Genomic DNA, 15,189 nt, shown 5'->3' on the forward strand with positions numbered 1-15,189 from the left:
GGATCAAGAACCGCCCTAAACAATGTAACAAAATTTACTCCTAAAATACATTCATCGACAAGGGTTAGGAGTATAGCTACCCTCGTCGGCATCGTCATATCACCTGCGGTGAACGGGAACGTCGTATGAACGACGATTATCAATATTTGTCCATCTAGTAGTCCTGCCGTAACCGCGTGGGTGGTATCCAACCTGAAACCTAGCGCCGACGCTATCTGCAGACCATTGCTTCCCATTGCCGTGGTGGAAGCTCTCGGATCATAGAGAGCCCTTATTTGGAAGTCTTCTATTTTCATCGGTAGCCACCAGTGCGTTTCCTGTTCCGGGGAATATACCGAAACTGTTTCAGCGACTCCACAGTCTTGCTCTTAGCATACTATAGCAATAGCTACTGTGCTAGCGCACGATCAAGTGACGTTGACATTCGTTCGAACCACCTCGGTTCGGACTATCGGAGGTCCTTCGGGAGTATAGCTTGACGGATTATCTGCCGTTACCAGCGCCTTCGAGGGCATGGACAGTTCATTCTCCACCACCTTGGCCGGTCTATGGTCCTGGGCTTTACTATCGTCAACACTCCTCTTCTCCATGTTCACTTTACCGATGTTCTCATCACTAGCATAACCATAGCAATCCTCGCTCTCATCAGTCAACGCATTCGTTACTACCAGTACTAATTGTGTTGGCGAACACCGAGAGGTTTCATTCACGGGCTTCGTTTCGAGGGACGAAGGAGTGGGGTCAACACCTCCTAACCACTTCTTTCCTCGTTTCCCTTATCACATTGGGAACAGTACCTTTTACTGTACCCCAGCAATCCACATTCTACACATTTGAGTCGTTTGGTGAAATCTCTTTCCCGCTTTCGATGAACTTCTTGCTTCTTAGCGCGGTCCTCCGGGGTCAAGTTTCTCCTAACAAAGTTATCTTTCATCCCTTCTGATACTTCTTTGAGGGACAATAATACTTGATTCAGTAAATCAACTTGCGGAGATTTCTTGTCGCTATCAACCGCTTCAATATTCGGAACCGGCGTCACCCACGATGGTATCGGTGTATAGACGATCTGGTGCGTTACCTTTTCCAACACCTTCTCCATCCGATCTAACCCATCACTAATCTCTGGTGTATCGTTGGATATTGCTGATACCTTGCTCTTGCGGTCCTTGCTTCCATCAGTCTGAGGGTGGTATGCTAACTCCGGATACAGAGTCGACTGGGGGTCAGGTATCACTCGTTCCACCTTTCTTTGGTTTAAGGTGTTCTGTGCCATCATAACTAACGTATTTAGAACGCGTATGGAATTTACTTCTGCTCTACGCACTTGGCTCTGAATATCGATGAGGAGGTTGGCGTGTAACAGATCCAATTGGCGTTCATACGCCATCGGTGGATTCAGTCGTCTCATTAGGCCCATCATGTTGCTAATGTATACGTTAACCGGTTCATCTGGGCCCTGATATCGACTTTGCACTTCCCTCATCAGTCGCTGTTGCTATCGGCGTGTGGTTTTCCATTTCAGCATTAACTCCATTAAGTTGATGCTGTCCACCCTCTCCAAATGGGAGCGTCCGGCGGGGGGGTCCTGCCGGTGGCCCCCGTGGGCCTCTGTCCGGGTCCAGCTAGAGTACTTTGAGGTATTCGCGTGTCATAATGTTAAGTGAAGATATCCTGAAACGCTACGCTCCTACGCGTGTTTTCTTGTTGCCTTATTTCACTTGAATGGCTAGCATCATCTTGCTGTGCATTCCTATTTTCGGCATTTTCTAATATACTTATTCTGCGGATAAGTCATCAAGCTGGCTCTTAACATTGCTGCAATTACTATATATCTTATCTAACACCTTTGTTAGACATGATACGTTGACTCTTAGCGAGTCTAGCAGCTCGAGCTTCCTTTCATTCTCTCGGGACCGGAAAATGAGGTCCCGAGCGAAGCGTACGTTACAGCGAATCGTTCATTACAACGAACGTAAGCGGAAGTTGAAACTGGCTGCCATCATTAGCCGTTATTGTAATATTTTTATTACTATTACCGTTTCCGCCATTGTTTAATACATCTGCAACATTTATCGTTGTTTCTTGTACCTGCGATATAACTTCTGCGTTTTGCATTAACTGAGTTAACGGGTGCTCTCCTTCCTCTTCAGATGCTGTATGTTCAGCGCAGATAAACGATATCAGCTCTGAGAGTAGGACTGCCCTTCTTGCTGGGATGCTGTTTTGGTTGCCAACTTCGTCGAAATTGCTGCTGAGTAGTCGTCTAGCCATCAATTTTGCAATCGTCTTGCTCGAGAAAACTTACTTCCGTTTTTTCTTAGCTCGAATTGCTCGAGATATTCGTTGATTTCCTCGTCTTGGAGCGACAATACCCAGTTTTCAATTTCCTTCTGAGTGCTTTCCATTTTTATTTATTTATTATATCGTGCTTTGTTTGATAATCGCTGCGATTAATTTTATTAATACATTGTACACTTCCTTGAAAGACAATGCGAGTGCAAGTGTTACATTCGATGTTTCGTAAACAAAAATTTAGTTTCTACTAGCCAACGAAAGGCTCAATACAAGTTATTTACTATTGCGCTATCCGAAAAACTTTTTTGCTCGCTATTGCGCAATACAATAATCCTGCCTATCAGGCGCACCAACTGTTTGTTAGCGCGTCTGTGTTGGTTAGTTTCTAACTTAATACAGCGAGCTTATCTCCGCGCAATCACCAATAATCACAGTTAGCAACTCTTGAGAGATATAACTACATTGAAATCAAAACGAAAGAAAACATTTGAGAGTTGTGTTTATTTCGTTTGAATATTGCCGGTGTTAGTCTTTTCCTCGGGCCAATGGGTATAATGTTGTTATTCTTCGACAACCTCCAAAACCTATTGGTGATTGCGAGGCAACTTACAAAGAGTCGTTCGGTCGCACTCGCACGCGCTTACACTGACTGTTTACAAACTATCGTCGCGGCGGGCCTTCGCGAGTTAGATTACTATTTATTTTATTTTAATAATTAACAATATTATTTTAATATTATAATTATTAATATATAATAATATAATAATTAATAATATATTTAATAAAAAGAACCAAAATTAAAATTGGAACAAGCGAGCGAAATTGATGAAAATATAAAATACAGACATTAGTGAATTATTATTATATATTGTAACAGAGTGTGAATTTCATTTTAATTTCTTTGTCTCGCCCGATACGCAGTCGTACCAGAATGCGCGCGACGAGATCGAAATAATCAAGTTTTGTTAACTGACCGAGAAGTAGGAGAGGACAGCTATCAGTCAATCAACTTACTAATAGCAAAGGACAACAGTAAATTAATGTTTCAATCATGCACAGACTATTTTATTCATCATGTAATCTAAAAAGCATTTGGCCCGCGCATTTACGCTTATACGAAGTATGCGACAATCTTGCGTATCGTCATTTTATTTGCAATCATTCGGTCGAGTTATTCGCTTGCATGCTTGCTGCTACCGATTTTCCTGTATTCGCAGATGTGAGGGGAGAGCTAAGATGTTACGCGCGGTGGCTTATCGAAACAATAATGCGAAGCTGGCCAGCTTATCTTATGCGATTAGTCGCGCTGTCAAGGGGTTGGGTTGGGTTGGGAACAATTCAATATCGTAGTTCAGCGCGTGTCTCAGGTTGTTACTTTTCCACTTAGACACGAGGCTCTCTCTGTCGTCGCGCTGTTTCCGTCGGACGGATTCGGCAACCTCGTGGTTGGCCTCCGATGGCGTCTCGGATAACCACGCGAATTCGCAGCAACAATATAGAACTATCGGCCGTCTAACGTTCACGCTCCTTGTGGCGTTTACACGCACGCACGTCGTCACCAGTACTAAAGGCACTCCAAGGTTCGGGCACGCTATTCGCGACTTTCGGGTAGCTACACAACTCTCGTGTTAGTGCTCCTGGACTCCTGCACATTGTTACCGGTGTCAAAGGCGCTTTCCCATTGGTCCTTTTCTCTTCGCGTGCGTTCCTTCCCATTTCGGACCGAGTTCCCGTTTTTGAATTACCCGGGCCGGTAGATGCTCCCCTCGCTGGAAGCCACGCGATCAAGACGGTAGCGCAAACCGGACGTTTACCGTCACAATATAAATATATTATTAAATAACTTCTACAAGTTATTAAATATTCTTTAAAATAAAAATATATATATTTTGTGATTTTAAATATATCCTTATTTTTTAGAAAACCTTAATTTATTATAAAAAATGATTGCATAAGTAAACGTTGTCTTATTGTAGAAATAAGTTTTGCATTTCAGTTATGAAAATTGTGAAACAACATATTCTCAGCAGCTGAATTCAGCATGTGGGTTATTTTTGGCTATTTCGACTGACTTATAATCCTTAGGTTACAAATTTTTTTTTAATTTGGCACAATTCTTGTACACATGAAAGTGAGATTTTTCCCAAATTTTGATGTCGATACATTAATTGTATCAAAAGTTATTAACAATTAAAAAAAATGATAAAAATTTTCAAACGGCTATATTTTAAAAACTAATAAAGATATCGAAGTCGGATTTTTCCAAAATACTTATAATACCTTAAAATTTCGAAATATTTACAACAATAAACAATACAAAATTTTGTTCGAAAGTTATTAACTTTTTGTTTAAACAATTGCTAATATCTCGAAAAGTATATTTTTTGTTTGAAAAATTCTTGCTCCTACGTGTTCTTGAGGTTTTTTGGTTACGAAATCAATCATAAAATTCAAAGGCCCGACATATCGGAAGGCGTAGCCCTAATCAATACAAGATGCCTCGGTGAACGTCGCAACGGTAGCGTGACGTTTTCGTGGTCTTACGCTAAGGCGTTTTCTTCTAATTAGGGCTACACCTTCCAATATATCGGGCCCTTGAATTTTATGATTGATTTCGTAAGGAAAAATCCTCAGGAACACGCAGGAGCAAGAATTTTTCAAACAAAAAATATACTTTTCGAGATATTAGCAATTGTTTAAACAAAAAGTTAATAACTTTCGAAAAAAATTTTTATTGTTTATTGTTGTAATTATTTCGAAATTTTAAGGTATTATAAGTATTTTGGAAAAAATCCGACTTCGATATCTTTATTAGTTTTTAAAATATAGCCGTTTGAAAATTTTTATCATTTTTTTTAATTGTTAATAACTTTTGATACAATTAATGTATCAACATCAAAATTTGGGAAAAATCTTACTTTCATGTGTACAAAAATTGTGCCAAATTAAAAAAAAATTTGTAACCTAAGGATTATAAGTCAGTCGAACTAGCCAAGCATAACCCATATATAGGTCATGTCGAAGCTATTGATATTAGATAATTTTATTTGAAAATTTTATATAAAAGTACATATTTCATTTGTGAAACAAGATTTCGAGTATTTCATCGGGCAACCCCTATTTTCACTAGATTAAGTTTCTTTATTTATTTCCACAACGACGAATCATCAATTATTTTGTACATGAGTAGTAGACGTATAAAAATAATGTTATTTATTGTCCACATCATCAATTATTTTTGTACGCGAGTAGTAGACGTGAAATATGTAAAAGACGTAGAGACTTTGTAACGGGGTGGATGAAATGGTACAAAATGGGTTTATTGAAGAACAAACTCCCACGATGCAGAGTTAACCGCCGCTCCGTTAAACACGTATGAGTATACGTTTATTTGCCTTTACGTTTGATACTTTCGTTTCAGTGTCTTCTTTCCAATAGAGTTCAACTCACCTTAAGTCACCTGACTTGTGACACTCGATCTATCTTAGGTGTGAGTGACCTAATGTTTATTCAAACTAATTCCCTAGATGAAATCGGCTTAAAATTTAACCGGTGAGAGATCCGTTAAACTAAAAGGAATTGAAATAACGTAATGCGGCGAATAAAATCAAAATCGTTTATGTCAAGAAAACTACAGTCTTTGATTGGCCGAAAGACTTACGCACGCGAATAGGATTTACAATGTATAATAATAATACGGGGAGAGACAGACAGAGAGAGAGAGAGACAGAATTCAAAATTCGACCGCGAAAACTAACGCTCGGCGCGAACACACAAACGGTCGCGGTAGACAAAATATTCTCGTAAATCTACCCCGCGGTAGATTTATCTACAATTATACGGTGATCAGCCGTAATTGTTGAAGCAAATCGAATGTTAGTGCTCCTCTGGTACCAGCTGCGCTGCCTCGCTTAGTTGACTGCTGCGATTAATGCTGCTATTCGCTGCTGCTACTTCTATGGTCTGCAATCACTGACCCACGTATCCAAAAAATCCCAGGAAAACTTTTTATGGCAAACGGCAAAACACAGTGTAAAACTTTTGGCCGTACTCTTACAAGCAACAGCTGAGGCTTAACTGAAACTTTGAACCCTCGCGCGCCCCCACTCTCTCTTAGGCGTTCGTTTTAGCATTGTGAGTGCTATCGAATCGCGAACGTATCTATTGATCGAATTGACTACCGTTGTAGCCCCCTCCAAGTCCTAACTACCCGGACAGGATGAACCTGAAAAAGAAAGGAAGGGAAGGGGAAGGGACTAAAGAGCCCCTTCCTCTTTTTTTCTTTAGGGCCACTTTATTTTTGGCCCTTCCGGGCCTACATAATTTTTTGGCTACATCTGGCGCTCTGTACTTCGTCTTCTTCGGAAGCCGCTGGGACTTGGTCACCTCAGACTCCCCACAGATATAGCAGACCCGCAGTGCGATCGGGACTGAACAGGCTCCCGATCCTGTTGGGTCTGCTCGGCAGACCGAGGAGACTGCTAGGCGCTGACTCCCAGGGAGGCGGTGATTGTCACGCCACCCACCGTGGCGGTTGCATGTCCATCCTGCGACCTAACCACGATCGTGGTGTCGGAAGCCACGCGCCCGTCCACGTGGACCGTGAGCATCGGCCCAGCATCAGTAGCTCCCAAGGCTCTCTTCTCTTGAGCCGTCGCCGGGAGCACTGTGGGGGACTGTTCACCGACAGACTCTTCACCTGCTCATGCACCTGAGACTGAAGATCTTCGGCGAACCGCCAGGCACTCTTCACCTCGCTGAGCCCCAGACGTACATGTCTGAAGTCGAGGAGAAGAGTCTGCTGCTCTGGGATACGGGGATGGTTGCAGACCTAATGCTGAGCCCCACAGGTCTCCTTGTGTCCAGGGCACTGGCTCGCACTATCCGACGTCTGGGGTACGCAGGACTTAAGGGTCCACGGTGGACTTGAGACGCTCGAGTTTGTACGTGTTGGTACGCGTTACTTAAGTCCAGCGTGGATATGAACTTGGCACCCTTCATCCTTCTTAGAATGTCGCTCATTTATGGCAAAGGATAGACATCTGATTTGGTTATTGCGTTTACCTTTTGGTAATTCACGCGGAACCTATACTTTCCATCAGCCTTCTTTACCATCATCACTGGACTTGACCACCCGCTGGTTGCTGGTTCGATTACATCTTTTTCCAGCATATCCTTGACCGGCGCATGCATTTCCTCTCGCACCCTATAAGAAACTGGAAAGTACTTCTGTTTGATGTTTCGGGCAATTCCAACATCTATTTTGTGACCAACCCCCACGTCACAGCCTAAAACATCTCCTCAAGCTGTGTTTCAGTGGCCTCCCACAGTCCTACCGGTGTGAGATGTGCCGTACCATCAATTCCCGTCACTTCCGTAGATACTTTTACCTGGGCGTGCTTCAGCCATAATTCATCCTTATCGGGATCCAAAACTGTGTGGAACTCTCTTATAAAGTTCGCGCCTACGTAGCTGTCATCCGTGAGCAATGGCGTTATAGCTACTCTTATCTTTCTTGTGATTTCCTCTACCTTAAAGAGAAACATCACGTGACCAATGATGGGGCATGGGCGCCCGTCGGTGAGCCTTGCATCGCTCGCCCTAATCACAATAAGTCCGGGTCCTATCACCAACGCCAATCTCAGCCCGAACTATCGCATTACCATATGTGAGGCACTGGTATCATAGAGTGCTCTAGTCTTAAAGTCACCTATGTCTACCCGTAACCACCATCTGGTATCATCCTATGGGTTGTATCCACGAGTCGCATTTTCTCTTCCATTCATCGTGCTTCTCAGCGGCTTTTTCTCTTCCGCTGCTGCTACGACGACGGGTTTGCTCCTACTCGTGGACTCCTTCGGCAGGGGAGCTTTTTATGTGGAAGGACCTGAACCTTTCAGGTCTTCAGGTTGCTCGCTCGTCATACCAATCGAGTCTTCTCCCTCCTCCACAACTTGTATATGGCCATCTGGTCCTTCCAGGATGACCACCCCCCTACTCTGCCGAGCACTGGCATCGGGCTCGATCGCCTTCTGCTTCTATATACTGCTAGGTCCCGGGCTCTTTTGATGTTCTACTAGGACCTGTTTGGATCCCTGGCTCTTTCTAGTCGACGAACCGCGGCGAGAGGTCGAATTCACTGGAGTCGCGAAGATGACCTCTTCTCTTCGCTGTTCTTGCCGCTTCCCTTGTTGCAATTAAGGCAGAACTTACGGCTGAATCCCAGTTTGCCACAAACGGAACACTGAAGAGGCTTCGTGAAGTTAATCTTCCGCCTCTGTCCTTCTCGCCGCTCGCCAGGAGACCTGGAAGGACGCGAATTCCTCCTTCTCCCACGCCATCGGCTTTTGCATTGTTCTGGAGGGCTATCCTGCCTTTTCTTGGCCATTTGGCACAGGAGCCTTTATATGCCCTCCAGACGTTCCTCTATCTTCTTACCAGAAGTGGAGGTTTGCACAGCCGATACCGTTCCTTGTTCGATAGGTCTCCTGTCAAGGTTCTCCACTCCCTGTCCGCGCTGTAGATGTCCCTCCCGCTTTGCACACCCCTTCCCTTCGCTGGCTACTGCAGCGGTTTGGGATTTACTACCAGCCGTTCTTTTGCTCGGCTGGTATGCCTGCTGAAGAAAGATCTCCGAGTTTGGGTCCGTGAATACGTGTGGACGCCGACCGTCAGACAAAGTATTTTGTACTTCGGTCACCCTCTTATTAAATTCGCGTATTGACATTAACTTGCTACGATGAGCTTTATCTGGATTTTGGGAAGGAGGTTTGCATGCAGCAGGTCAAATAACCTTTCCAAAGGCATTCGTGTTTCTAATCTATCCACAAGAGCTACCAGGTTGGACACGTAGTCTCTCACGAATTCTTCTTTACCCTATAATCGATTCTGAGCTTCCTGCAACAGCCTTTGTTGCTGTTGCGTACTGGTGCCGAATCATTCTCGGGGGTTGGCGACGAATTCGACGTAACTTAGCCACTGGTACTTATTGTTTGACCAATTGAATTGTATTTATACTTAGAGTAGGTAAAATCGTTAATATTGGAGTTTTTTCCACTTGATCGTTCATATTTTCAAATTTTGTTTCAATTTCTTTAATTAATATGCCATAAGCTGTCTCGTCACATTGTTTACTTTTATAGTCTTTTATTATGAAGTTTTTAAATAAATAGATACAGCATTGATTATTTCTTCTGCTACACGACGTTTTATTTAGATCCGCTAAGATTAAAGACGGTAACTGCAATTTCAAACTGAAATCATTTGTGGCTTTCACTACAAAATTTTTAAGATCGTTACCTTTAAATCGTTATCTCTCTATTTGGCGATTGACAAAGTTTGATTGAATTATATATAGAAAAACTGATGCACAATTCTGAATCCTCACTATCAACGTCAATTGTCTCTGAATCTATTTTCATAGATTCTACTTCTTGTCAATTTTCATTATGACAGATATAGTTGACGCATTAATCAATTTCTGCTTTGTTATTATTGTTCACATAACTACCAATATTTGTTGATATCTCACCAAGTTTCTTTCTTTCCGTACATTTTTTAGTACATCTTACAGTACACTTTTTTTTACAAGATTGACAAAGCCGGTCTTCTTTGCTAAGATATGAACTAAGCTCTTGTATAATACTTTTTAGGAGTACGGTAAAACGCCCTTTGCGAAACTTATGAATGTTAAAAATATTTTTGCAACATTAATAACAAATATATTCTTAATGGAATTTAATAACTTTCAATTAAGAGATTAAAATTTATGTATTGCTTATTCTAATGATTGAGAAAAAGCAACCTATCCACTTTTTATAAGCTATTAGAATGTAAGCTTTATAACGAGTGAAATTGCAATCTCGTTATATCTCTCTGTCCCTAGTAACGATATGTAAATGTAACATATTCTTCCGAACTTATCCTATGTATTTATGAATTTATTATGTTTATATTCAATTGTTATTTATATCTGTAAATGTAATTATCCTTCTGCTCGGATATAAGGTAAGTGAGGTAAGAGAGAGATGCGAGTATGCAGGGATACCTCCGTGCGCGACCGCGAGGCGCGGAGATTAGATTAGATTAGATTAGTTCGTTTATTGCGCCAATGAGGTGGAACCCCGTCTGGCAGTTTGGAAAATGTACATAACAAAATAATAACAAAATTTAAACATGACAAAAGAGGAGATGCAAGGATGAAAAGTGACGTATTAAACTATTTGAAGAAGATGAATTACGTGAAACTGTGTGAGTAGTATATACGGTGAGCAGCGAGTTTCCAATGGCATTAACAGTAAACACTAAGAGTATATATGTAAAAATAAAAATAGAATAAAATATGAAAATATAGTAAAATAAAATATATAAAGAACAATATAAATGAGTTATCAGATAAAACGACAAAGTTAACAAAAATAAAAGATGAAAAATAATACTAAGATAATAAAGACAATAAAGGTAAAAGAAAACAATAAAAATAGTAACAACAAAATACTAAAAGTAGTAAAAAATAATAAAAATAGCAAGAGTAGTAAAAACGCGAATGGCACCTGTTTTACAGAAGGAAGGTCTGAAAAGAGGTATAAAAGTGGATCGACGTGCATTCGGCTAGAAAATAACCATTCAATTAGCTATTTCATGAACCATAGGTCGATAGAGGGGTAAGTGTGGGACGATGGATAATTTTGGGAGAACGCGGCTGGATTGACCCTGTTTGGTATGCGAGTATAATCGGATAGTGCCGGTACCGGCATTAATTTCTCGCGAGTGGCCCTCTCAATCCATGCTCTAGCCTCGTAGTTCAAGAATAGATCACGGGTCCAATCCCTGAAGTTAGGGATCCGATCGGTGGAGAACAGGGTCACGCTCAGTGAGTTGAGTATTCTCTGAGCAAGGATAGCAAAGGAATGGTTCCATGCCTCAGTTCGAGGGGCCTTCTATTCAAACGCCGACGGCGGGTGGCGACCCGAGCGCCGGATAATGACACCATCGAGCAGGACAGACAGGTTTTTAGCCAGGTAGTGCGGCGATTTTCTGGACACAACAGAGTAGGCCAAAACGGCAAGGGCTCTATACCTATTTGGGGTGAGGGATAGCCAGCCCAGGGTTAGTCTATGGTGCGTGATGTGGCTGTTTAAGGATAGAGAAGGTATAAAAGGGATCCATCCTATTACGAAGCGTACGCAGGCGTTTTGTGCAACTTGAAGCTTAGACGAGCGCTCTCCATCAAGCTGAATACAAACCACTGAGAGGTAATCGAAATGTGGGAAAACGAGTTGCTCGACAAGAACTTTTCTGAGGGTAGTCGAGAGAGATTTCCTGTGGAAACGAAGTGAAGCCAGACAGCTGTATGCCCTCCTCGTCACGCTTCTCACATGTTCGGACCAGTTTAACGTGGGAGTAAGTGTCACGCCCAGATTACGAGCACTGGTAACATAGTCGAGTGGAACCTCGTTGATGGTGATCTTCACGATGTCATTCAAGTTAATAGCCCTAACGTACTGTTCGCTGCCCAGTATCATGACCTTGGTCTTGGTGAGGTTCAGGGAGATACCGTTTCCTAGTGCCCAATCCGCTATAGCCTGCACATCAAGCTGCACCCTCTCCAAAGCCTCCGCAAGGCTGCTAGGATGACAGTAAAGATAGACCTGCGTGTCGTCGGCATATAGCATATAGTTCATGAAGGAGAGAACAGAGGGCAGGTCCGAGATAAAGATTGCAAATAGCAATGGTCCCAAAAAACTACCCTGCGGTACTCCAGTAGCAACCCTGAGCCAATCCGACACCCTGCCATCCTCCCCCATAACAGCCTGAAACCTGTCAGTCAGATAGCTAAAAAACCATCCCAGGACAGTGTCAGACAGGCATAGGTCCCTGAGCTTGACCATCAGATGACCATGGGGGATGACGTCGAAAGCCCTGGAAAATCCAGCAGGACGAGGATTGTAATTTTACGCTCCTCAATAGCCCTGCGGACGTCATCCAGGATACCCAGGAGAGCAGTCTGGGTGCTGTGAAACCGCACGAAACCCGCCTGCCGTGGATCATGCAGCTTGTGGCGGTCCAGGTAAGACGAGAGTTGTAAATGAACGAGCCTCTCAAGCACCGGAGAGAGAGAGAGAGAGAGAGAGAGAGAGAGAGAGAGAGAGAGAGACATAGTCCCAACTTAGCGAGTGACCGCGCGCACTGATTGACTCATGAGAGAACGAAATCGAGAGTCGAGCAGGCGACACGCTAGAGAGTTGTTCTGTGGACTCGCGAGTGAGAGTACAGAGTTCTTTGTCTCGACGACTTTCCTTGCTCGGATCTTAGTTATGACCGGGCGGTTCCCTATTTCTTCGATCTTGGAGCTTGTTCCTTTATCCAGAGAAGAATTGCGACGTCGCCTGGCCCTGTAGAAGATTTACGCACGTGGGTCGTAGCTGGTAGAGCAGGACCTCATTAACGCAAACCGTGTGATTCGTTTGCGCGTCTAGAGGACGAGCACCGTCATTGTAAGTACCGGCTTGTTGGCTTACTCTCTCTCTATCCATTCTCTCAGCGTGCTCTCTCCCTCCTTCCGACCGCTCGTGTTAACTGTTGTTGATTAAAAATACTGTTCATCGTAAGTTTCTTTTATTTAATCGTATCCCGCCGCCTTCTTCAAACGTTCCGCTTTTTCGCGCCTACCCCTGCTCTTGAATCTTCGACTTTCGCGTTCTTTGGCCAACATTACTAATCTGCGCGGATCCGGCTGTCCTATCACCGGCGTGACGAGCACCGGACCTGAGAAGACGGACAGTCCAGGAGGCTCCAGACTTCGCTCGGACATTCCTCATTTATACTTTCTTTCTTTTTTATATTTATAGGGTAAACTAGGCTAAATCCCCGTTATAGCTTACACTTCAATCAAATATTAGCTTTAGTTGAACTCTGAAATGGCGATGTGCATACTAAAGGTTCAAAATCAACTGTCCTCAATGTTCATAAATACGACAGTCTCTACTTAAATTTTTTTTTTCTTTTACTACCATCGAAAAGATGTAAAATCTAAAAAAATTACACATTATATTACATATTAAAACATGAAATTTTTAATTAAAATATAGTAAAACTTAAACATAACAAATATGTTGCTCTAAAAACTTGATATTTTGATATGTAATAGAATATGTACTGTTGTAACTCTCTCTGACCGACTCTCTTTCCTTGCGTCAGCTATCGGGAACAACAAAATATATGTTATAATAATAATATAACTAATATAATATAATATAAGGTTGAGAAGGGAGAGAGAGACATAACGAGTAGCGACAGCACTCGTTATGGCACTCTCAGTTTGGCATGGCGTGTGAACGTCTATGAGAACCTAACAGTAGAATTTCGATCAAGCCATGATTCTCCGTTAGAAGCAAATATAACTTTGGGAAAGCTAATTATAAATATTAGCATCCTTTTGCTCACGAAAATGATACCTCAAGAGCCTTCTTTAGAGGAACAGGTTCAAGTTCAAAAGGGAGCTACCTCGCGCTCAGAAGATTCACGCCCTCCGACCGATTGCGTATTTTGATTTAATAAAAGATAATCTTTCCATCAATTAGTAGCGAGCGAGATGTTCTCTCGCTAGTTAACATTCATTCATGTTTATGATGCTAATAATGAAAATTATTACTACGGGTAAAAAATATACTTGTTCCAACGTTCCATTAATCCGTGTATTCTATTCATTACGAAACGATATTTCAGCCGTTTTAAAATAAAAATCTCCGGCTCTTTTTAGACGAAGAAGAGCATAATTAGCAATTAATAGTATCCAATTTTAAACTTGTAAAACTCATTATGTACTTTAACATTTTCATATATTTTTATATTTCAGAAATACTGCGAAAAAAACCCGACGACTTCTAAATAGAGCTGAAGAGATTTTCAACTTGAATTATGGCCCATGGAATGATGCTGATTGTCAAATAACAAATAAACTTCAAGATTTAGTGCCTTTACTAGAAAATTTAAATTTGTAATTTATTATTCAAAAAAGTATGTACCGTATAAAATACTTTAGTAGAATAGACTAGTTTGAAATAAGTTTGTATATTTTATTATGTATTTTTTACATGCACATAAACTAGAAAACGTCCGCTCATTGAATAAACAATGATCTAAACTAAAAAATGTTACATAAAAGTTAATCAAGGAATAAATATCGAATATTGTAAGTTACAATTGTTTGCTTCTCTCTGATACTCAAATGTTACTAAAGTTAAAAAAAATCTTTAATCTACGATAGAATCAACCTTCAGTGAATTTTACTTAATAAATTATGTACTACATTCTTGAATAAATATACATAAGCAGTTTCTCCGAATCAAAATTAGAAGAAAAATATAACGAATACACTCACACGAAAGCAAACAATAAAGAATAACCGCTGATTAATTTACAGATTAATTATTATTTTTAGGCTTCTCAATTGAAAAAGTGATTCTCATTCATTTTCTTCAACGAACTAATAAGTTTCTGTATTTTTCGATTTTCACTTTATTCAATACAATATTTATTAATACAGGTTATAACAGTCGCAACCTTAGAAAATTGCTAGGGAATTCAAATAACTATCAATCGTGCGCTGAATTTTGTGCTAAAAAATATGACTATTTTATATAATTACATTTTTTATGTATGTTTGGTAAGTATGGTATATCATATTTTAGAAATATATATATATATATACGTGTGGGTAAGTGTCTGTATGAGTGTGTACTAAGGGGCTCAGCCCTCTGCCTCCTGCGCTCTGACCCTCCGGAACCAAATAAAAAAAATAAGACAATAACATCTTTCTCATTAGCAGTTTAATTTACTTTGAAAATTAGACGAATGAAAATATAGTTCATAACTTTCGAGTCTTGCTATTCA

At 41.3% G+C, this 15,189-nt stretch overlaps 1 protein-coding gene across 9 annotated transcripts in view; it reads left to right on the forward strand.

Moving 5' to 3' along the window:
- LOC131671445 (SET and MYND domain-containing protein 4-like) overlaps positions 1 to 14,565 on the forward strand; it is a 352,834-nt gene extending 338,269 nt beyond the window's left edge. For 4 of the 9 annotated variants that reach the window (XM_058947864.1, XM_058947882.1, XM_058947891.1 and 1 more), the window contains one exon: positions 14,153 to 14,561. In XM_058947864.1, the coding sequence (XP_058803847.1) occupies positions 14,153 to 14,297 (145 nt within the window). In that variant the 3' untranslated portion in view covers positions 14,298 to 14,561. Of the gene's footprint in view, positions 1 to 14,152 lie in introns of all 9 variants that reach the window. The other 5 variants (XM_058947901.1, XM_058947855.1, XM_058947910.1 and 2 more) reach the window with 4 other exon arrangements.
- Positions 14,566 to 15,189: the final 624 nt, after the last annotated feature.

This window comes from Phymastichus coffea, unplaced genomic scaffold (genome assembly GCF_024137745.1).
Source record: "Phymastichus coffea isolate CEN01 unplaced genomic scaffold, Cenicafe_Pcof_1.1 PCOF00009, whole genome shotgun sequence".
NCBI classification, from domain to species: domain Eukaryota; kingdom Metazoa; phylum Arthropoda; class Insecta; order Hymenoptera; family Eulophidae; genus Phymastichus; species Phymastichus coffea.